We start from the raw sequence: 22,401 nt of genomic DNA on the forward strand, positions 1-22,401 counted from the left end.
ACTGTTGGTGGCCAGTTATACTTAGAATTTAGGATGGGATTTTTAATAAAGGCAGGAAAGCCCCTCCACCTAAGTGTCTAGATACCCCCAACTTACCGTCTACCTAAGTGGTCCGTAACAGATGTCAGCTTCCTTTTGGACACTTTCCATCGTTATTCAGAGGTTCCAGCTCCTTTTCTGAAAATGAGGGTCCAGCCAGTATGGCTTTGGAAGCTTCCCAGGATGTCCAGGAGAGTTTCTGGGCATATCAAAGTGCCAGGCTCAAAAAACGTGTTTTGAGGGAAGTCCAGATGCCACCACACAGACAGACCTGGGCTCAGACCATTGGGGCTGAGTCTTCACTGGGGTGGCTTCTTCCACATACAAGTTGTTCAGGAAATGTTAATTTGCCTTAAACTGTGTCCTGTGGGGCGGTTGTCACACTGGAGCTTCTGTCTCCACCGCCAGCTGTGTTGCTGGCCTTCTTCCCTGAATCTGCCAAGGCTGGATTCTGCTGGTGCCAAATGCGAGCCGGTGACACAAACTTCTAGGAACTGTGAGCGTTGACACCCTTCTCTGTAGCTGCAGGGTCTCCCCTCTGCCCTCCTTGGGTGAGTGAGCGGACTTCCTTCCCTCTTCCCGGAGCAATTCCTTCTCCCTGGTGTAAGATCGCAGGGAGAGAGGCAGAGTGTACTGGGGAACTTTGGGGGGCTTTATCTTCAACTCCACAGTGTATCCATAAACAATAGGGGTGAGAAGTTTTGCTGGGGAGAGGGGAAGCAGGGAAATTTTCTTTTAAAACAACTCTCTGGCGCATTCCTTTGTTAATCACTTAATTATAGCCCTTCTCTCAGCGAGGGGGAGCTTTCTCCTTTGTGGGAGGTGGGGGACACTGGTGCGAATTGGGGGAAGGTAGCAAAATCCCTTGGGCAGTGGTTCTCAACCTGTGGGTCAGCCCACAGGAACTGTATTAAAGGGTTGCGGCCTTAGGAAGGTTGAGAACCACTGCCCTGGGGGAAAACAGTTCAGTGCTGAGCTTTATCCGATCTGTACACAGTCTGTGCTGGGAGAAGGGCAGACCTAAGCGCTGAAGGTTGAGCCCCCAGACTCGATTCTGACTCGGGGTTAGCTGACTGTTAGGACAGTCGGGCTCCCTCTGTCTGTTTTGAGACCCACCCAGACCTCCTGAGGGCTCCCGAGGGTACTTCTGCCTGCTGATCCTCCTGATTGGAAGGAAGGGGCTGTTTTTGGGGGGTCGTGCTGTGGGCACAGGGCCCTGGGCTGCGGCTTTGGCCAGCACAGGCGACTGTGCGCTAAATTACAGTGACGAGATGGGACACACAAAAGACTGAAATCTTTTTTTAATAAAAACAAAACAAAACTTGGGCCCCAAGCCCCTGGGCTGCTGAATAGCAATGGCTTCCTGTCAGGATTAGCCGGGCTGCCTGGGCATGTGGGCTCTGCCTTTCTCCTCAGGAAATACCTTTAGTAAGCCCTGGTGGGGTCCCCATGGCAACGGGCGAGGGGACCTGCTGACTGGGGCCTTTCAGCCGCCATTGTTCCTCGGCCCCTTTGTTGGGAGCTTTATTGCTGCCCCTCTGGCAAACACAGCAGTTTGCACCATTTTGTCAGGCTGAATGTGGAGTTTTTACATTTTAATGGGCTCTTCTGGCAGTGGTCCATTTGCATGCAAAATGTTCCTTCTTACTCTTTTCTCTTTTTCTATTTAAAAAAAAAACCCACTCCAAATCCCCCAGGTTGGGGACTGGTGCAGGCCGGATCTGGGTGTCAGGCCCTCCTAATTGATTTGGTGTTTCTGGCTCTCCTTCACGTACCTGTGCTCTCTGTCCTGCAGCTTCCCCTCTGGTGGGGACTCTGCGAGTTCGCGCGTGCTTAGGGCTCCCTCTTTCCACCCAAACCCTTGGTAGGTTGATGTCAGTCACCTGATATTTCAGTGAAATTCTCAGCTCTGGCCTGGTCTTGCCCAACAAAAGTTAAGTTTTCAGTTCCATTTCAAAGCCAAAATAACGTAATAAAACCCTCTGCAGAGGCCCCTGGAGCCCTGCTGTTCTGCTCTGTGCTCCTTTTAAGTTGCTTTCAAAGCTACCCCGAGTTCCTCCCCCACCCACAATTGCCCCTGCATTATCTCTGGGGAGTTTGTGCCAAGACTGTAAACATTGCTAGACCACCAGTCCCCAGTGTTGCTGAAGAGAATAGTCCTTCTCCCTATTTGACTTACCCAGAAACCAAAAAGATGGAATAAGGATGACCCAGAAACATTATGGTAATGAATAGTGCCTGGATTTTGTTGGGGCTGGGGCTTGTCCTTCAAACTTTGAGTCCTTTGGCATAGAGAATGTAGGGTAGATAAGACATGTACTTTTGGACCAACCCACACAGCCAAGCACCATTAGTCTGTGAGAGAAAGCATGACAGTTCACAAGCCTTGGGAAGCACATTAGGAATGAAGGAGGGCCAGCCTGAGCTAGAGTGAGACCCTCTCTCTAAAAATAGCTGTAGCCCAGGCTCCGTGCCTGTGGCTCAAGCGGCTAAGGCGCCAACCACATACACCTAAGGTGGCAGGTTCAAACCCAGCCCAGGCCCACCAAAACAACAATGACGGCTGCAATCAAAAAAATAGCCAGGCATTGTGGCGGGCGCCTGTAGTCCCAGCTACTTGGGAGGCTGAGGCAGGAGACTCGCTTGAGCCCAGGAGTTGGGCTCAGTGAGCCCAGTGAGCTGTGAGCTGTGATGCCACAGCACTCCACCCAGGGGGATAGCTTGAGGCTCTGTCTCAAAAAAAAAAAAAAATAGCTGTAGCCCAATATTGTGGCGCTCCCAGCTAGTCGGGAGCCTGGGGCAGAGGACCTCCTGAGGCCAAGAGTTTGAGGTTGCTGTGAGCTGTGATGCCATGGCATTCTACCAAAGGCAACAAAATGAGATTCTGTCTCAAAAAAAGTATGAGGGAGGGATGTAGGTGAGTGAGTCTCTAAAGAGTTGCTTTTTAAGGTCTAAAGAAGGAATGGAGAGGATAACTGCTGGAGAGAAGGAGAAAGGCATTAGGAGAAGCAACGTCTTGGCTTGGCTGGGGAGGCAGAACCTGGGGATGGGCGGACAAAGTATGGTGGGGGGTGTTGCTGGTCTGGAGAAGGAGGATTGTGGGGGCAGGAGGTAGTGTGCAGATCTGAGCAGTCGGGCCTTGCAAGCCAGGATCCTGAGGTAGTGTGATCAGAGGGTTGACCAGCCCTATCGCCTGAAGTTCTTAATCATCAGAGGTCATCAGCTGTGCACTGTGATGAAGGGTGAGGAGCTGGAGAGAGAAGGTGTCAGGTGACTGGTTGGAGATTAAGCCAAGGACAGTGGGAAGGAGGGTGTACTTATGGTCCAGGCAGAGCTGCCTGCACCTGCGCCTCAGGTGGATGGGCACCTCTCCCTATCCCGCAAATCAAGACAGCACCTTCCTGGGAGAGCAGCCCATGGAGGGACCCAGGACCTGGCAGGTAGACCCAGACTCTAGAGGCAATATCACCTCTGTCCTGTGACTTTGGGAGAAGTCTCTCAAGCTCCATTTTCTCATGTCTAATGAGAACGAACAGGAGAAAGGTGAATGCAGACACACTTGCCCTGTGAATTATTAAGTGCCATATCCAAATGGGGCATCATTGTTGGTCCTGGGTCGGCCACAGTCACTACGTAGCAACATCTGCCCAAGTGGATGGCTGTACATGTCAGTCTTCAAAGGAAGGTGAGCTGGGACAGGAAACTGCATTTTCTTTTTCTTTTCTTTTATTTTTTGAGACAGAGTTTAAAGCTATCACCCTCAATAGAGTGCCTTGGTGTCACAGCTCATAGCAACCCCAACTCCTGGGCTCAAGCGAGTCTCTTGTCTCAGCCTCCCAAGTAGCTGGGACAACAGGTGCCCGCCACTACACCCGGCTATTTTTTTGTTGTAATTGTCATTGTTGTTTGGCAGGCCCAGGCTGGGTTCGAACCCACTAGCTCTGGTCTATAAGGCTGGCGCCCTAGCCACTGACCTATAGGCACTGAGCCAGGAAGCAGAATTTTCTAACTTAAAAGCACTCAGCTATAAGGTGGTGGTTGTGATATGAGCAGCAGAGCCAAAGGAAGGAGGAAGGAAGATGAGGCCAAAATGATCACTTTAGAATCCCCACGTTAGGAGGGAAGAGACCTGGGTGTTGCTGGACATGAACTACAGACTCAGCCAGAGGGGCTTCTTCACTTTCAGTAAGTCAAGGGCTGCACAGACACAGGAAACAGACACTGCCTTCCAGAGGCAGCGTGGACTGTGGGTGTGTGTGCGAGAACCAGGCTACCTAGGTGGGGTTGAGTCTCACCTCTGCCCCTTAACTACTCCCCAGGTGGGTCATGTCAGACAAATCCTGAACCTCTGTGCACCTCAGTCTCCCCCCTCCCCAAATGAGGGTAATAATAACACCTACTTCACAGTGTCATTGTGGGGATTCAGTGAGTTAACACATGCTGAGAACTGCACTTGGCATTTTGTAAGTGTCCAGGTCCATAGGGCAGAGATAATAATAGTATCAACCTCATAGGGATGCTTAAGGATGAAGATGGTCTGTGCTAAGGCTTTGCAGAGTATATGGGATATAGTAAAAATAAACTTGCTGTGTTGGCAGTATCAGTACTGCTCTTAACATAGTTGTTTCAGGATCCCTAGATAGTATTTGGGAAGGCATGTGGTAAACTACAGAATGCTATGCAAATAGGTTGTTATTCTCCCTTGGGTTCATGTTAAGTTGTGAGGTTAGGGAGATGGGTAACTTCCAGACCAAATTGGCTATCCTGCGCCCAGGGCTGGTGAAGCGGTATTCAGAGTGCACTTCCAGGTGTATTTGTGGGTAGGGCGTGCTGGGGCTGAATGGCCTGCATTCCTAGTCTGTGGGGAGATGCAGCCCTAGGACTACTTAGTGGCTCTGTTCTGTCCCTCACCTTACAAGCTGAAATCATTATTTTTGACTATTTTCTACCATGAACCTTCTGTCCCAGGCAGGCCATGCAGTCTGGCCTCCTTTCCTGCTGCACCTTGGACCAGGGAAGGCGTGGTCCTGCTCAGGAGCACCTCCCATCCCCTTTCCCTGTCATTTTGTTCAACTTCTGCCCTGACCTCAGATCCTTATAAAGTGCTGCTTGCAAAGCAGGGTGCTGTGTAAATTGCGTCACCCCTGCTAGGGCCAGACCTGTGTCTTGTGTGCTTTGGTTTCATCCTCGTCTGTGACAAGCTCCCAGAGTCACCTGATGACAAGACAGGTGGCTAGTGAACTGGGGAGATTTACCTGGGCTACTTCATGTTTTGAAGGATGTTGTCTTCAGGGATTTTCAGGAACTAAGGTCTCATCTTCTCATAAGAATAATAAGGTTTGTGTGGATTTGGGGCCTCCTCACGGCCGCACACACCACGTGTCCCCCTCTCCCCCTGCCTTTGTAGTGACTGGCAGGAGACACAGATTTAGAGTGATGTATGCAGGGAAGAATGGCCTGCTAAAGTGACTGAGAGATTTCTGACTCGTCCTGCTGTGGCAGAATGCCACACCTGTTGGCTTGTTGAGGGTTACAAACGTGTAGTATTTTAGGGGGAAGTAGGAAGGGAGAGGTTCTCGTAGGGTTTCATTGGTATTAATCACATTCCTGAGCTAGAAAGCACCAGGAAAGTCCCCTCCCCTCTGCTCCTCTGTCCTTTTCAGGCCACTTCTTTGACAGAAAAGCAGGGTGGATCCCCTGACAGCTCCTGGTTCCCCTGAGGGGATTAAGGAGCCCTTGGAGAAGCTGGGTGGGAACACTGGATCCAGCCTACGAAATTCCCCCAGTCCACCAGCCACCTGCCTTGTCCCTGGACCCTGCCTCAGGAGAGACTGGCTTCCCCAGTCTCAATTCAGCAGCTGAGCCAAAGCCTCTGTTCTCTCCTGTTTTCTGGAAAGTTGTCCAAGGCATTGGAAATGAGGCGGGCACCTGAATCCTCTCAGGAGGTTCAAGTCAGGCCCTAACTGACCCTAACCACCTCCCTCCCAGTGAGGGGAACAGTGACTCTGTCCTGTTGGCATGTGAGCACATCGTGCCTGTTTTCTGTGCCATTAGGAAGGCGCAGCACCTGGAGCCTGTAATAGTGAGTGAACAGCCAGACACTCCAGCCTGGGGCTGGGTCGCAGTGGAATCCAGACACAAGATGTCCCCAGTCTCCACGGTCCCCTTCATCTCTTGGGAAACAAGATGCACAGAGCAAGTGCTTTGGTTTGTCGGTCCCCTCACAGTGTCTCCATTGTACGTTCTGAGGGTCACCTTCATATCTGATTCCAATTAATCAGCTTCTCCAAGAGTTAGAATGTTGGTTTCAAGTGGCTGAGCCATAAAGTGGCTTTCTTCTTTTCATCTTCAGAGCTGGCCCAATAAGTGTCAGTTAGTTCTTTGCTGGCTAATTGACACCTAACAAACAACAAGTGTAGATAGCCCTGGCCTGTTGGTCTTGACTGGAAAAAGGCCAGCTTCGAGGAGCTGGAGCAGGAGAGGCAAGGACTGGGGTGTGGCTAGAAAGACCAAAAGAGCCTAGAACATTGTGGGCTGTCAGTGAGCCAGGATGTCCTGGAATCAGCCACCCTACAGAGGCCTCCAAAGATCAGGACCACCTGACAGGGCCGTGATGCAGTCGAACGGGGACTGATAAACACATAACTGATGGTTCCATCATCTCCTAGAGAAAGTGGCCTTATCCCTGCTTCGTAAATGGAGACTCTGACATGCATCCAGGGGCACCCTGGCAATGAAAAAAAAACCACTAGAACCCAAGAGAGCCCCTGGGCTTATTTTTGGTTCCTCTGAAAACGAGCTTTGGCTAGATGCTAAATTCAGTTCAAGACCTAGTGAGTAGTTTCTGTGTGTCTGACATTCTTAGGCACTGTGGGAAAATTGTAGCAGTCAGTTCTGCGAAGCAAGATGTGGACACATTTGACTGTTAAGAAACAGTATACTGGCTCGGCCCCTGTGGCTCAAGTGGCTAAGGTGCCAGCCACATACACCTAAGGTGGCGGGTTTGAATCCCCAGCCCGGGCCCGCCAAACAACAATGATGGCGGCAACCAAAAGATGGCCAGGCGTTGTGGCGGGCACCTGTGGTCCCAGCTACTTGGGAGGCTGAGGCAGGAGACTCGCTTGAGCCCAGAACTTGGAGGTTGCTGTGAGCGTGATGCCATGGCACTCTACCCAGGGGGATAGCTTGAGGCTCCGTCTCAAAAAAAAAAGAAACAGTGTACCCAGCCAGGTGTGGTGGCTCATGCCTATAAACCCAGCACTCTGGGAAGCCGAGGCAGGTAGATTGACTGAGCTCATGAGTTCGAGACCAGCCTGAGCCAGAGGGAGACACCATCTCTAAAAATAGCTGGGCCTTGTGGTGGATGCCTGTAGTCCCAGTTACTCTGGAGCCTGAGGCAAGAGAATTGCTTGAGCCCAAGAGTTTGAGGTTGCTGTGAGTTATGAGGCCATGGCACTCTACCAGGGACAACAAAGTGAGACTGTGTCTCAAAACAAAAAAAGAAACAGTATACCTGAGGATTGCTTGAGCTGAGGAGTTTGAAACCAGTCTGAGCAAGAGTGAAACCCTGTCTCTACTAAAAATAGAAGAACTAGCAGGGCGTTGTGGTAGGCACACAACCTATAGTTACAGCTATAGGCCTCAGAAAGCAAGAGGATTGAGCCCAGAAGTTTGAGGTTGCTGTGAGGTAGGCTGGCACCATGGTGCTCTAGCCTGGGCAAATTGAGTGAGACTGTCTCAAAAAAAGCAGTACACCCAGATATCCATCAAATATGGCTGGGATATACTCTAACCACACAATGGAGTATTATTAGGCCATTAAAGGGGATGAAGTAATATTACTTGCTGCGACCTGGAAGAACTGTGACCCTTTTTTACTAAGTGAAAGAAGCCGGCCATGGAAGACCACCTGTTGTATGCTTTCCCTTGATATGAAATATCCAGAAGAGGCAAATCTATAAACATAAAGCAGGTTAGTGAGTGGATGCCGGGCCTCGGGCTAGGGGATGGGGAGTGACTGCTGTGACTATGGGGTTTCTTTAAGGGGTAGTAAAAATATTCTGAAGTGACGTTGTGGTGATTGTTGCGCAACTCTGAATATACTAAAAACCATTGCATTGAAAGTATTTTCAATGTATGAATTTTACAGTATGTGAATTATCTCTCTGATGTTTTAAAAAAACAATATAAATTGATATGTAATTGAATACAAATTTGTGTGCTTCAATTTTTTTTTTTTTTTTTTTGCTCACAGAACCTCAAACTCTTGGGCTTAAGCGATTCTCTTGCCTCAGCCTCCCAAGTAGCTGGGACTATAGGCGCCCGCCACAATGCCCAGCTTTTTGGGGGGTTGTAGCTGTCAATGTTGTTTGGCAGGTCAGGGCTGGATTCGAACTTGCCAGCTGTGGTGTATGGGCTGGTGCCATGCTTTAATTTTTTTTTTTACAGAGAAATTATTTTGCAGAATAATTTCTATTTTACAGAAAATTAGAGACACAGAAGCCTTGTTGGATATTTTGGGTGACGGACTTTGAACAGTCTGGGGCAGGAGGGCTTTGGAGAGATGTTGATAGTCCTTAGCAGAAGAAAGCTTTGTTATGTCAGGAGGGTGCAGCCAGCCTGGGAGCAGAAGGCCTCTGGAAAGGAGAGTAAGGTGACCTGGTGATATAGGTGGAAGAAGATTTCAGGGGACCTTCAGGGCTAAGCAGGGATGTGGATTTTATCCTATATACAATGTAGAGTCTAGACCTGGAGAATAATTTAACAACACATCAAGGCCTGGGAGCAGCAGAGCCAGTGTGAGCTCCAGCCACAGGGAGGCCATTTAGGGTGTTATCCTTTGGTGGTGCCGGGAAAGGGAGAGGGTGAAGCCGTATGAACCACTTTTGGACAGGAACTTAGGTCTAAAATTGCATCAAGAGCAAAGAAAGCTGGTTCTTGGACGCCTTTTATAGATCACATAGAAGAGTTTTTTTGTTTGCACATGCTGGTTGGGTCAGGTGAGAAGTTAATGGATCCAGGCGAGAGTCAGCCAGGAGTGGGTCTCCTTTGCTGCTTTCTTGGGGGGGGGGGAGGTTCTTGCTACGTTTTTGCCTTTGAGACAACTTTTTGTCTCTGGGGCCTGTCGAAGTAAGCTTTGTGATGCCAGAGACTAAGAATTTGCGTCTACTGTTGACCAAGGCTCAGCCCCTATAGATCACGGAGCTGCAAAATATTTAATCAGTGAGGTCTTTGGAGGGAAATGATCTGATCAATAGGAGTGTCTGCTGTGTTCCTCAAGGGTCGAGTCTAACATGCTTTTCTTCTACCTTCACTTGGCAAAACCACAAGCCATCAGAAATGGAAAGAATAACTTTTTCTAAGACCCACAAAAGCTTATTTTTAATCACTTGTGTGGCCTGCTCACCTTTGTGGTATCCCTCTTGAGTGGATTCACAAAAATAAACTGGGCTAGTGGTTTCTGAACCCTTTAAAGGGCACCCCTGTTTCTGATGTCCTCGTGTTTCAGACAGAGCCCTTGGGGTTAACACAGGCAGGGCCTGCAGCCTCAGCCCCTCCAAGGAAAACCACTCTTACACACCTATTCTCATTGGTAAGGCTCCTAGTGGGAACCTGTTATGCACTTTAGAAAGATGCTCATTAAAATGACTGGGGGTGAAAGAGAAAAGGAAGCATAGGAACGAGGGAAATGAAAAGACAGTGCCTGGTGCGTGTGCTGTTCACTCAGCAAGAGTTAGTGGAACAGCTCTGGGGTGCCAAGCATGGCCCTCAGTGCTGGGGCTTTCCAGGTACTTACCACACAGCCCCACACTGAGGGCTCAGTTGAGAAAGGGGTGTCCTGTGGTGTGACAGTGCACAGGGAGGCCACCTATCCCAGACTGGGAGTCAGAGCCCTCTTCTAGGAGGAACCACCTGCTCTGTGAGAGAGAGGGAGGAGCCAGGCAAAGAAAACCACCGCCCTGTGACTGCCAGGGCCATGGGAGCCACGGCAAAGGCTGTGGGAGAGCAGGTTGTGTTTCAGAGCCCAGGGTGGCGGGGACCTCACAGTTGTTGGTGTGAGCTGCTCAGGGTAAGAAAGGGGACCTCGCAAGGCAGTGGACGGAAGTCAGGTGGAAGGCCTGAGAGGCACCAAGTGTGTGTTGCTGGAGTAAGGAGGGGGCCAGGAATGTTCTTAAACATCCTACGAGAAAATAGGAACTACATTTGCGCCTCGAATGAAGAGAGGGTCTTCAGGAGACAGGGAGCAGCCTAGGAGGGCAGCATCAGTTAGTTCTGTCAGGCCCAGGCCTTCTTGGACACATGCATAAAGTGCTGGTCAGGAGAGGAATGGATGCTCTCAGCTGTGTGGGATCTTGTGTGCTGGAAACACCCCAGGCAGGCCCAGTGCTGCTACCCAGGGACAGGGAAGTGATGGGGTGGGGGTGCAGGAGGATGTGCCTGGCCAGCGGGAGGAGGAGAAAGGAGCTTTGTGTGCAGCCACTTCTGCGGCCTGAACAAGTGTGGGCTTGGTGGCAGCTGTGGCCTCCAGTCCTAATATAGTGAACAGCTCCAAATCCTCTGGCCTGACACCTGTTAGCAAGAAGTTCCCCTGAGCTGACCTCTCCTTGGGCTGTCCCTCCCACACGTGCATCTGAGTGGCAGGGGGGCCAGGCCCCCACCCTTGAGAACCACGTGAGGGCCCCCTCCCCCATCCTCCAGTTGGCAAATTGCCCCCTCTCCATTTGGGCAAAGCCTGCTGGGTTTTTGAGGGCCAAGGTTTGTTCAGCTGTTCCTAGGGGAAGGGGTGAGGCTGAGCTAGCCAGAGGAACTGGGGTGTCCCCCTGGGAAGCAGCCGTTCTTGGCAAAGAACAGAACTTGTGTGGAAGGGACGCTCTGGACACAAAGAAGGCTGACCTTTCCCCCCTGGATGGAGGGAAGTGAAATGTGATCTGCTTAATGCTGCTACAGCTGCTTCCTAACTTCACCTCTTTCTTCCTTTGACTTTTGGAGGGGTGGGGCGGAGGAGAGATAGGGCTTCCCAGGTAGCCAGCTGTTCTGACTGACCCATATTCCGACTCCCACCTGCCCAGCTCTCTAGCCTCAACTAAGCCATGCCGGGATGACGCGGCTCGGTGTGGCCGGCATAACTCCCTTTCTCTCTTCCCTCTTCCCCTCTCTTTCTTCCTCTCCTGTCTCCTGGTCCCCCTTCTGGGCCCCCATGGGTGGCTGCAGCCCAGCCCTGGGGAGCCCCTGTGGAAGTGGAGTCCCTCCTGGTCCACCCTGGTGACCTGCTGCAGCTTCGCTGCCGGCTGCGGGACGATGTGCAGATCATCAACTGGCTGCGGGACGGGGTACAGCTGGTGGAAAGCAATCGCACCCGCATCACAGGGGCAGAGGTGGAGGTGCGGGACTCCGTGCCCGCGGACTCCGGCCTCTACGCTTGCGTGACCAGCAGCCCCTCAGGCAGCGACACCACCTACTTCTCCGTCAATGTTTCAGGTTGGTAGCAAAGCCCCGCCCTGGCCTTCTCCCTAGACCCATCATCCCTCCAGCCCTCTCTGCCAGTTTTGGGGGAGAGATGAACCTACTCCCCTTCCATGATCTGCCCCCACTCTGCTTCCAGAACTGCTGCCCACTAACACCATGCCCTGCCCGCTGCGTGGCTTAGCTCTCAGAAGGGACTGGGTGAAGTGGGCCTGGGCTTCTGGGATCCACCTCGGAGGTGATTGCTGATACTCTCAGGGCCTTGAGACCCTGTGACTTGTGCACCATGACTTGCACAGGTATCAGGGACACTAAGTGGGGCTCGCCCCTCCATCCTATCACTCCTAGGCCCTCTGGACTTGGGACTTGGTTTAGTGCATAGAGCCCCAGGGCATGTCGTGAGGTCCCTACTGTGCAGGGACCCAGGGACACTGGACAATATCTGTCCTCTAGCTTCTAGAACTGTGTTAGGACAGCTGGGGAACCCTAGAACTCTGCTGGGGAGTCTGCCACTTTTAGAATGTGACTTTCATAAAACTAATGTCATGATCTGGGATTCGCCAGAAATCCCGGAAGTGCTTAGGAAGGAGTGAAGAAAGCTGTGGCCTGAGCCCTGATTGGTGACCACACGTGTGTCAGGCCTGTTCTTACCAGGGGTGGGCACTTGCTGGGGAGAGGTGCTGGCAGCTGCTGGTTATGTGGTGGGCTCCTTGTTTTCTCTGGTTAAGGGGGGGCAGCCCCCCAAACTTTAGCAGACCTGTGCCTGAAAAGTTCCTGCTGTAGGCTGTTGCCTTTGGAAATAGCACCTAGCCATAATCTGCTGGGATCTGCCCAGTTTCCTGACGGCCGGCAGTCTACAGAAGGATGTGGCTTCCCTAGCTGCCAGTTCTGAGACCCGGTTCTGGGTAGCACCATGAGTTGGATGGATCCTCTGAGGGCAGAATGGAATTAAAGAGGAACAGCCGACCCTGGGGGAACTACTCAGTGTAATGATTTCAGAGAGGAGCAGTGCAGTGGGCTGTGGAAGGACAAGAACCCTCAGCTCTTAGATGATCAATTTCTGTCCCACTGAGAGAGGTCGAAACCAAGGAAAGAGTGGGCCCAGGAGTCCTTAGGGGAGGGCTGTCCGTGTTCTTCTGTACCTGCACTGGCCTTAATGGGGTGACTGTCAGTGCAGATGGGAATCGAGAGGCCCCTTTGGAAGGCACCTCAGTGCCCCTTCTTCTTCCCATAGATGCTCTCCCCTCCTCTGAGGATGATGATGACGATGATGACTCCTCTTCAGAGGAGAAAGAGACAGATAACACCAAACCAAACCGTATGCGTGAGACACTGTTTCCTACCTTACTGCCCTTTGGGCCTGGGAACTGGGTGTAAGAGGGGTGGAGAGGAGGAGGAGAGGGCACGGTGCCTGCTGTGGAATGTGCTGAGCATTGCTCACAGGTGCGAGCAGACAGGAGAGGCCCTTCCAGGTCCCAGCTGGGCCCTGGCCCCTGAGCCTGACTGCCACTCTCTCCGTCCCTGCCTTTCTCTCGTGGCTTTCCCTGGGCAGCTGTAGCTCCATATTGGACATCCCCAGAAAAGATGGAAAAGAAATTGCATGCCGTGCCAGCTGCCAAGACAGTGAAGTTTAAATGCCCTTCCAATGGGACACCTTACCCCACACTGCGCTGGTTGAAAAATGGCAAAGAATTCAAACCTGACCACAGGATTGGAGGCTACAAAGTAAGTGTGTACGTGTGTAAAAGTTAAAATAAGGAATGAGAAAAACTGAGTTAGCAAATCCTTATTAAATACTTGTTTTAAGTAATGGTTTCTTAACTACATAGGTAATGCATTTAAAAAATTTTTAAATACAAAAAATGCAAATAAAAGTAAAAATCTCTTTTCTGTATATATGGTTTCTAAATAGATAATCACATCATGTGACTGTTATGATTTTCCATCTTGTTTGGTAACCTCATGAGTCTTTTTATGCTGTATTTCAAGCATGTTAGAATGATAACTTTTCAAGGCTACATAAGATCCCATTATAAAAATAGCTCATAATTTAACAAACTATTTTGTGATGTTAGATATTTTCTAGTTTTTCACTTTTATAAATAATGTTGCAGCAAATACACATATCTTCACCCATTTTTTTTGTGCCTCTCCTTAGATACATTGCTAGAAATGAAATTACTGGATCAAAGGGTAGAAGAATTTTTTTTTGGGGGGGGGAGACAGAGTCTTACTTTGTCACCCTCGGTAGAGGCTGTACCGTCATAGCTCACAGCAGCCTCAAACTCTTGGGCTCAAGTAATTCTCTTGTCTCCGCAGACTGAGAAGTTGAGATTACAGGTGCCTACCACAGCACCCAGCTATTTTTAGAGATGAGGTCTCGCTCTGGTTCAGGCTGGTCTCAAACCTGTGACCTCAGGCAGTCCACCCCCCTTGGCCTCCAAGTGCTGGGATTACAGGTGTGAGCCATTGAGCCTGGCCTGGGTATGAGTTTCTAAGCCCTTGGTGCACATTGCCCAGCCACAGGCAGTCCCCAGGCTCTGGCAATCTCGGTTCTGTAGGTTTGTTTTCAAGTTGAATTTATATGTAAGTTGGTGCAGGTACATTGTCTGTTACCTGTAATAGCCTCCATTCGTAAGAGTGAGTTATATGTAAGTCAGGTGTTTGTAACTTAGGGACTGCCTATACTTTATTTAAAGAGAAAATTAATTCACCTTTCCCACAGCAGAGTATGTGAATGGCAGATTCACTATACCTTTGCCAATAGATTTGACAGGTGAGAGCCCAGTAGTCCCCCCCTTACCTGCTGTCTTGCTGTCTGTGGTTTCAGTTACCCACAGTCAACCAAGGACAAAAAATAGAGAAATTCAGTACAAAACATCTTTATTTTGAGAGAGACCATGTTTTTTGTTTTTTGTTTTTTTTGAGACGGAGCGGCAAGCTATCCCCTTGGGTAGAGTGCCATGGCATCACGCTCACAGCAACCTCCAACTCCTGGGCTCAAGCGAGTCTCCTGCCTCCGCCTCCCAAGTAGCTGGGACCACAGGTGCCCGCCACAACACCTGGCCATTTTTTGGTTGCAGCCATCATTGTTGTTTGGCGGGCCCAGGCTGGGGATTCGAACCCGCCACCTTAGGTGTATGTGGTTGGCGCCTTAGCCGCTTGAGCCACAGGCGCTGAGCCAAGAGAGACCATGTTTACATAACTTTTATTACAGCATATTATTGTAATTGTTCTGTTTTATTACTGGTCCTTGTTGTTAATATCTTATTGTGCCTCATTTACAGATGGTTTGCAGCCTTTATCATATGGTAAACTATTTTAAATTGCACATGAGGAAGGTGCCCGTAGCTCAGTGGTTAGGGTGCTGGCCGTATACATAGAGCTGGCGGGTTCCAACCCGGCCTGGGCCTGCTAAACGACAGTGACAACTGTAACAAAAAAAAACAGCTGGGCGTTGTGGCAGGCACCTATAGTTCCAGCTACTCAAGAGGCTAAGGCAAGAGAATCACTTAAGCCAAGAGCTGGAGGTTGCTGTGAGCTATGACGCCATGGCACTCTACTGGGGCAATATAGTGAGAGTCTGTCTCAAAAAAATTTTTTTTCAATATAAGTATTGTAACATTCAAACTTGACTTAAAACATAACAAAAGGATAGTGCCTGTGGCTCAGTGAGTAGGGTTCCGGCCCCATATACTGAGGGTAGTGAGTTCAAACCCAGCCCCGGCCAAATTGCAACAATCAAAAAACATAACAAAAGAAACCAGATTGCAAACAAACATGTTTATGGGTTTTCCAAACATAAATAAATGAAATAGTGTTTAGGGAGTAGGGCTCATGCTGATGGCTAGCAGGAAGTAACAGAGTGAATAAATTGCACCTGAGCCTTCTGTTCACCCTGTTAAGCAGCTAGTAGATATAGGTTCGGTTACTAGCCGAGGATCTTGAGATGCATCACCTGTGGCTAAGGCAGGCTGCGGTATTTCATTGTTCTTTTATGTTTTATTTCGCTCATTGTTAGAATCGTCATATGGTAATAAGCAATTTTCATTTCCTCTTGTATAGATTGTCTGTTGTGCCTGTTTCTGTCTGTAGGAAGAACAGCTTCCTTGTAATCCCTCATTAGACTAGCTGGTCATCTGTAGAGTCCCTGTTTTTCTCTTTTCTCACCTGGTTTCTCTTTTCTGTGCATCAGAAAAGCAGAGGGGCTGGGTGCAGTGGCTCCTGCCTCTGTGCCCGGATTATAGGGTTACACCTATAATCTTAGTACTCTGGGAGGCCAAGGCGGGAGGATGGCTTGAGTCCAGGAGTTTGAGACCAACCTAAGCAAGAGCAAGACCCTGTCTCTACTTAAAATAGAAAAAATCAGCCAGGTGTTGTAGGTGCCTGTAGTCCCAGCTGCTCAGGAGATTGAGGTAGGAGGATCCCTTGAGCCCAGGAGGTTGAGGTTGCCATGGCTCATGATCAAATCACTGCACGCTAGCCCAGGTGACAGAGCCAGACTCTGTCTCCAAATCCAAACAAAAGAAAAGAAAAAAAATATCAGAGGTTTTCTGACCAGTCAGGGTCCTTTCTTTGGGGACATACCCACACCACACATATACTCCCTGTGTTTGACCAGCTTCAGCTCAAGTATCCCCAGATCTTAAGATCAGACCCCTTGATTCTGATACAAAAGCAAAACAGGACTTACCTAAAAAGAAAATTGTTGCTGCCCGCCCCGTCACCTGAAGCAGTAGTTACAGAGATAGATGGCTAGGATAACCCCAGCAGAGACATTCCCTGTTGCTTTCTTTGTTTAATGAGCTAGTAATAGAGTTAATTTTTTTTTTTTTTGAGACAGTCTCAAGCTGTTACCGTGAGATAGAGTGCTATGGCATCACAGCTCACAGCAACCTCCAACTCCTGGGCTTAAGCAATTCTTCTTGCCTCAGCCTCCCAAGCAGCTGGGACTACAGGCGCCCACCACAACACCCAGCTATTTTTTGGTTGTAGTTGTCATTGTTCTTTGGCTGCCCCGGGCTTGATTCGAACCCACCAGTTCTGGTATATGTGGCTGGTGCCTTAGCTGCTTGAGCTACAGGCGCTGAACCGAGTTAATGATTTTAATAAGATGAAGAATACAGCATTATCAGAGGAAGGTCTTGAGTTCCTAGAAAAATTGCTTTGTTTTTTAATATCTTTTTTCATTTTACAACTTAAGTGGTTTAGAAATAAGTTTGTTTCCTGAGCTGAAAATTGCCATCAACAGCCAAGTGGTTCCTTTGTTTTTGCTTTTGTTTTGTTTTTTGAAACAGAGTCTTACTCTGTCGCCCTGGGTAGAGTGCTGGGGCATTAGCCTACCTCATAGCAACCTCAAACTCCTAGGTGTGAGCAATCATCTTACTTCAGTCTCCCAAGTAGCTGGGACTATAGGCGCCTGCCATGAACCCTGGCTATTTTTTGGTTGCAGCCGTCATTGTTGTTTGGCGGGCCCGGGCTGGATTTGAACCCGCCAGCTCAGGTGTATGTGGCTGACGCCTTAGCCACTTGAGCCACAGGCCCTGAGCCTGGTCTCAAACTCTTGAGCTCAAGCAGTCCACCTGCCTTGGCCTCTCAGAGTGCTGGGGTTACAGCCATGAGCCACTGCATCCTGCAAGCCGTGATTGTTGCCTTAGGTCTCAGGTTCCTTTGACAATGGGATGAAAACTCTGGCCCTTTTCCTTAGACAAACACATGGACTACCCTTTTGCATATCATTTCAGAGGGACTGTCGGTCTTCTAAAGTCCAGCTAGAGGCTTCTGGTTAAGAATTTTAGGTTAATTCTTCATAAAACAAAAAACTTCCGTGTAAAATCTGTTTTGAAAAGACTCCCTCTCTTTCAGAAAGAATAGGAAAACATTCTCATTAATTTGCCAAGTACTTACCATGTTCAAGGCATCACGCTTTAAATGGTGTGAGACGGTGTCCTGTCCACAAAGGGCTTCCAGTCTAACAGGCAGCCACATTTCTGGGAGCACCCCTCGTAGAAGGAAGGGTAATCAGTGACTCAAACAGAGGGAATGGTGAAAACAGTTTTGGCCTGAGATTCAGCTAAAGATAGTTTTCGAAATGACATGTCAAGGGGAGTGCGGGCAGACTCTTAGCAGCAGTGCTGTTTCAGGCGTGGGTATGGCATGGACAGAGGTGTGAAAGTTAGCAACATTCCTGATGTATTCAGGAGAGTTGGCCAAAGGCACATTCGTCCAGATCACAGGTGGCCTTGAACTCCATGGTACAGAGACTTCCAGAGTCCTTTTGCCCATTTGCCAGTTTTCCAGAGTGTGAAGGGACTAAGGGTGGAGCACTCTGCACCTTGTCCTACCTAAGACTGCAGCTTGGGGCTGTGTGCTGCTCTGATTTGGAAGGCAGGTACCACAGGGCACCAACCTTCCCTCCAGACCCTCAGTGCAGACCTCTGGTGTGTTTACCCTCAGGTCCGTTACGCCACCTGGAGCATCATAATGGACTCCGTCGTGCCCTCTGACAAGGGCAACTACACCTGCATTGTGGAAAATGAGTATGGCAGCATTAACCACACCTACCAGCTCGACGTCGTCGGTAAGATGGCAAAGGCAGCGAGAGGAGCGAGCTTGGAGCTTAGAGAGGGGAGGTTTGGAGAAAACAGCTGCAGTGTCCAGGTTTCTTCAGGGTACCGTGTGACATTGGGCAGTTACTAGCTCTGTCACCTGGAATAGGCCACTCTCCCCATTGGAGCCTCACTTTTCTTACCTATAAAATAGAGTTAAGAGGATCAGACAGTGATATGTCCCTGTTTGTCACTATAAAACAGGAGGTGGTATTGCTGGTGCATCCTAAAAGAGGTGGCTGGTGCAGTTATGTTACATGTGGCTTAGTATTCATGACCAGTCTGGGCAACCTAGCAAGACATAATCTCTTCTCCCCCCCAGAAGAAATAGCCAGCCAGGTGTAGTGGCATGAACCTGTAGTCGCAGCTACTTGAGAGGCTGAGGCAGGAGCATCCGTTGAGCCCAGGGGTTTGAGGCTGCAGTGAATTGTTATGACACCACTGTACTCTAGCCAAGGAGACAGAGTGAGACCCTGTCCCCCCCCATCCCCCTCACCCCCCCAAAAGTGAGCTGGGCATGGTGGCTCATACCTGTAATCCTAGAACTGTGGGAGGCCAGGGTGGGTGGATCACCTGAGCTCAGGAGTTCAAGACCAGCCTGAGGAAGAGAGAGACCCTGTCTCTACTAAAAATAGAAAAATTAACCAGGAGGGCACCTATAGTCCCAGCTAGAAAGGCTGAGACAAGAGGATCACTTGAACTCAGGAGTTTGAGGTTCCTGTAAGCTGTGATGCATAACAGTAGCCACTGCACAGTGAATGCCAGAAAGGCCCTGGGCTCTTTAAATATTTTGCTAGGCACCACTGCAAGGCTGGTATTATCCTTCCAGCTGTCCCAGCTGCACGTACAGCTGCAGGTTAGGGACCTTGTAAATGCAGAGCTCCAGATCCTTGTCCCTTTGAGGTCACCACAGGAGATACGAGGAAGAACTCGTATTCCTTGGGGTGATTGCTACAACCTGTTCCTTTTAGAGGTTCTGAATCTCATTCCCTAGAGATCTTAAGGTGCAGAGTCTCACAGCCAGTGTCTATCTTGGTCTTGAAGATACGGTGTAAAAAAGAAATTGTGATCCAGAAGGTCTAGGGTAGAGGCTGAGTGTCTGCATTTCTAACAAGCACCTAGGCGATGGTGGTGCCAGTGTTCCTGGAACACACTTTGGTTTTTTTTTTTGGGGGGGGGAGGTTGCTTTTTGTTTTTGAGACAGAATTTCATTATAGTGCCCTCAGTAGAGTGCTGTGGCATCATAGCTCATAACTCCTGGGCTCAAGTAATTCTCTGGTCTCAGCCTCCCAGTGGCTGGCTATTTTTAGAGATAGGGTCTCACTCCTGCTCAGGCTGGTCTCCAACTCCTGAGCTCAAGTAATCCACCCATCTCAGCCTCCCAGAATGCTGGGATTACAGTCACTAGCCACAGTGCCCGGCCCTGGAACACACGTTGAACAGCAGGAATCTAGAACTGAGTCTCTGTGGTTTTACTTAAGAATAAGGAGGCTGTGTTGAAGTCTAAATTATGACAGTATCCATTAAGGCAAGAGAGAGATTTGCTACACCTGTAAATATGGATGCTTTGCATGGGAGGATGGCTTAGGGCTGAATACAGGTTTCTCTTCTCCTAGTTCAGGTTTGAGGGGCTGGGGCTCAGCAGAAGCATTGGGAAGTGCATTGCCCACCACTGGGAAACTTAGGGGAGCTGCGGGGGCACATAGTGGTGCCTAACAAGCCTGTCCTGTCCATTCTTCCCAGAGCGATCCCCACACCGCCCCATCTTGCAGGCAGGGCTGCCTGCCAACAAGACAGTGGCCCTGGGCAGCAACGTGGAGTTCATGTGCAAGGTGTACAGTGACCCCCAGCCTCACATCCAGTGGCTGAAGCACATCGAGGTGAACGGGAGCAAGATTGGTCCCGACAACCTGCCTTATGTCCAGATCCTGAAGGTAATCTTGGCCTCGGTGTCCGGGCCAGCATGCTGGGATGAAGCTGGTGTCTCCAGGGGACTCACCTTCCTGTGGGCAGGCTCAGGGCCTGGATCAGGGCTCACTCCTTACCTTTCGGGCACACATGCCTTCTTAGTAGGGGTATAGCCGTGTTCCCCAGGACTAGCAGCAGAGCACAGAGTTGGGGTGAGCTGGGAGCCGAGGGCTGGGGGCCAGCCCTGCTGGTTTCCAGAGAGCTTTGAAAGCAATGTTACTGGGGCTTTGGGGCCAGCTGCTCCAGGACAGAGTGTGGATTCCTGCCTTTTGATTGCCCAAATCCTTTACAGAAAGCCTTTCCTGGTCTTGGCCCCGCTTTCTGAGTTAAGGATCATTCTGGCAGTTGTGGTGAATGAAGGCATGTCTTGTATGGAACTGGAAAAACAAATGCCACATAGAAACTCTAAGCTGTATGAGGAGTAATGGCATTTTCTTCCTTTCTCCTCTTACTCCCAGACGTTCCCTGTTTGTCTTTCCCTGAATGCTCCATTAATCCAGGGAAGGTAATTGCCTAAATCTCCAATGGATCTTGCAACAGGAGATTACCAGAGTCTGGGAGAGTTGTTCTCTTCCTTGTCCCAGAGTCAGACTCCATCCTCCCCTGGCTTGGCTGTATCAGAGATTCACTGGCCATCTGTCATCCCTTCATTGCTTGTGCTGAAACTGCTCTGCAGGACATGGCCTGGCCGCTGTGTCCATTCACAGCCCCTGCCCCAGTCCTGGCAGAGGGGTTTGAACACAGAACAGTCAATCCAAAGCAGTGGGATTTTTTTCCCCCCAGTCAAATGCTTTGGACTTTTGCAGTCTGTTTTGTTCTCCTAAAAAGGGAAAGATGGTAAATCTCACTTAATGTCTCCCTTGCCTCAACTTCCTGCCCACCTGGAAGGCACATGGGGGCATAGCACGACCACATCACAGTGTTTGCCCAACTGACTAGCCTGTGTATCATTGGTTTGTTCCAGCATTCGGGGATTAATAGCTCGGATGCCGAGGTGCTGACCCTGTTCAATGTGACAGAGGCCCAGAGCGGGGAGTATGTGTGTAAGGTTTCCAATTATATTGGTGAAGCTAACCAGTCTGCGTGGCTCACTGTCACCAGACCTATGGCCAAAGGTAATGGGGAGATGGATGGGACGCTGTGCTGGGAATTGGATGTAGGCCCCAAGCTGCTGGCACACGTGCCCCGCCAGTCTTTCTCGTCGTCCTGCTGTGTTCCTAGTGCCAAGAGCCATGGAAAAATACCTGGCCTGGGAGGCTGGTTTGGTTTGGTCTGTGTGTTGGTGTCTGCCGGCTCCCTCTGTACCTTTTGTGCGTTCCTTAGCCGTGTGTGTATCTGATCTGTGCGTGGTCTCGTGGGTACACAGTCTTTGCTGCATCGTGAATGATGCTTCACATTAGAAGTGTGAGCCGTGGGTAGGAGAATGGGCGGGGCTCCGCCTTACACACCCACATCCACAGGCTGTGTGTACGTGCCTGCGTGTGAGGCTGCAGAGCCCTTCCCTCCCTCCTGTGTGTTCCCTCCGACTATCTGTATGTGAAACCAAACAGCCCTTGCCCGCTGGGCCCCATTTCTCCATGCTGTCCGCTGCCCGCATGCTCAGATGGGCCCATGGCTGTCAGCATCTGGTGAAGGGTCGTAACCAGCCATCATCTTCTCAGGTCTGCCGGAGTTCCTCCCTCACCCTCTTCCTCTAACAGGTTTCGCTGCCTGGTGGTTTTTTGTTTGTTCCGTGTGGCAGAGGAGACACTGGGGAGCATTTCTTCCTTCGGTTTTCCCCCCACCTCTGTCTCCCTCCCTTTCTCCAGGTCTCTTAGAGGTCTCATGCCCTGTGCTTGTCCATTTTGCTTCCATTGTCTCTTCTAGACTGCCGGAGTTAATACCACCGACAAAGAGATGGAAGTGCTTCACTTAAGGAATGTCTCCTTTGAGGACGCTGGGGAGTATACGTGCTTGGCGGGTAACTCTATCGGACTCTCCCACCACTCTGCATGGCTGACCGTTCTGGAAGGTATACACTGTACTTCTCCTCTCGATGTCCTGGCCTCATCGCGGGCACGGGGGGAACATGCATTGTAGAGCTAGGGGAGACACAGAGGACCGGGGTCCTGCTCCGGCTCTGAGGGCTGCGTCCTCTTGGCTCATGCAGGAGCTGCCCTAGTTTTGCAGGCACATGGAGGCGCCTCCCGTGCACCTACCTCTGGTTCTCCCTTGGCCTGTGCAATGCATGCATGGGGAAGGGTTTGACTTGGAGCTGAGGTCTCCACCAAGTGCAGGTTCCTTCCATCTTGGGTCCAGCAGCCTTCCCTCCTCCATGTGGTAC

At 50.2% G+C, this 22,401-nt stretch overlaps 1 protein-coding gene across 9 annotated transcripts in view; it reads left to right on the forward strand.

Moving 5' to 3' along the window:
* The window catches only part of FGFR1 (fibroblast growth factor receptor 1), a 56,006-nt gene that overhangs the window by 25,827 nt on the left and 7,778 nt on the right, over positions 1-22,401 (forward strand). For 2 of the 9 annotated variants that reach the window (XM_023516994.1, XM_023516995.1), the window contains exons 3-8: positions 11,251-11,517; positions 12,737-12,826; positions 13,055-13,227; positions 17,959-18,082; positions 19,854-20,044; positions 21,945-22,089. In XM_023516994.1, the coding sequence (XP_023372762.1) occupies positions 11,251-11,517; positions 12,737-12,826; positions 13,055-13,227; positions 17,959-18,082; positions 19,854-20,044; positions 21,945-22,089 (990 nt within the window). Of the gene's footprint in view, positions 1-11,250; positions 11,518-12,736; positions 12,827-13,054; positions 13,228-17,958; positions 18,083-19,853; positions 20,045-21,042; positions 21,194-21,944; positions 22,090-22,401 lie in introns of all 9 variants that reach the window. The other 7 variants (XM_023516996.1, XM_023516998.1, XM_023516999.1 and 4 more) reach the window with 4 other exon arrangements.

The sequence above is a fragment of the Otolemur garnettii genome, unplaced genomic scaffold, assembly GCF_000181295.1.
Source record: "Otolemur garnettii isolate 467f Iridium unplaced genomic scaffold, OtoGar3 scaffold00102, whole genome shotgun sequence".
Classification (NCBI taxonomy): domain Eukaryota; kingdom Metazoa; phylum Chordata; class Mammalia; order Primates; family Galagidae; genus Otolemur; species Otolemur garnettii.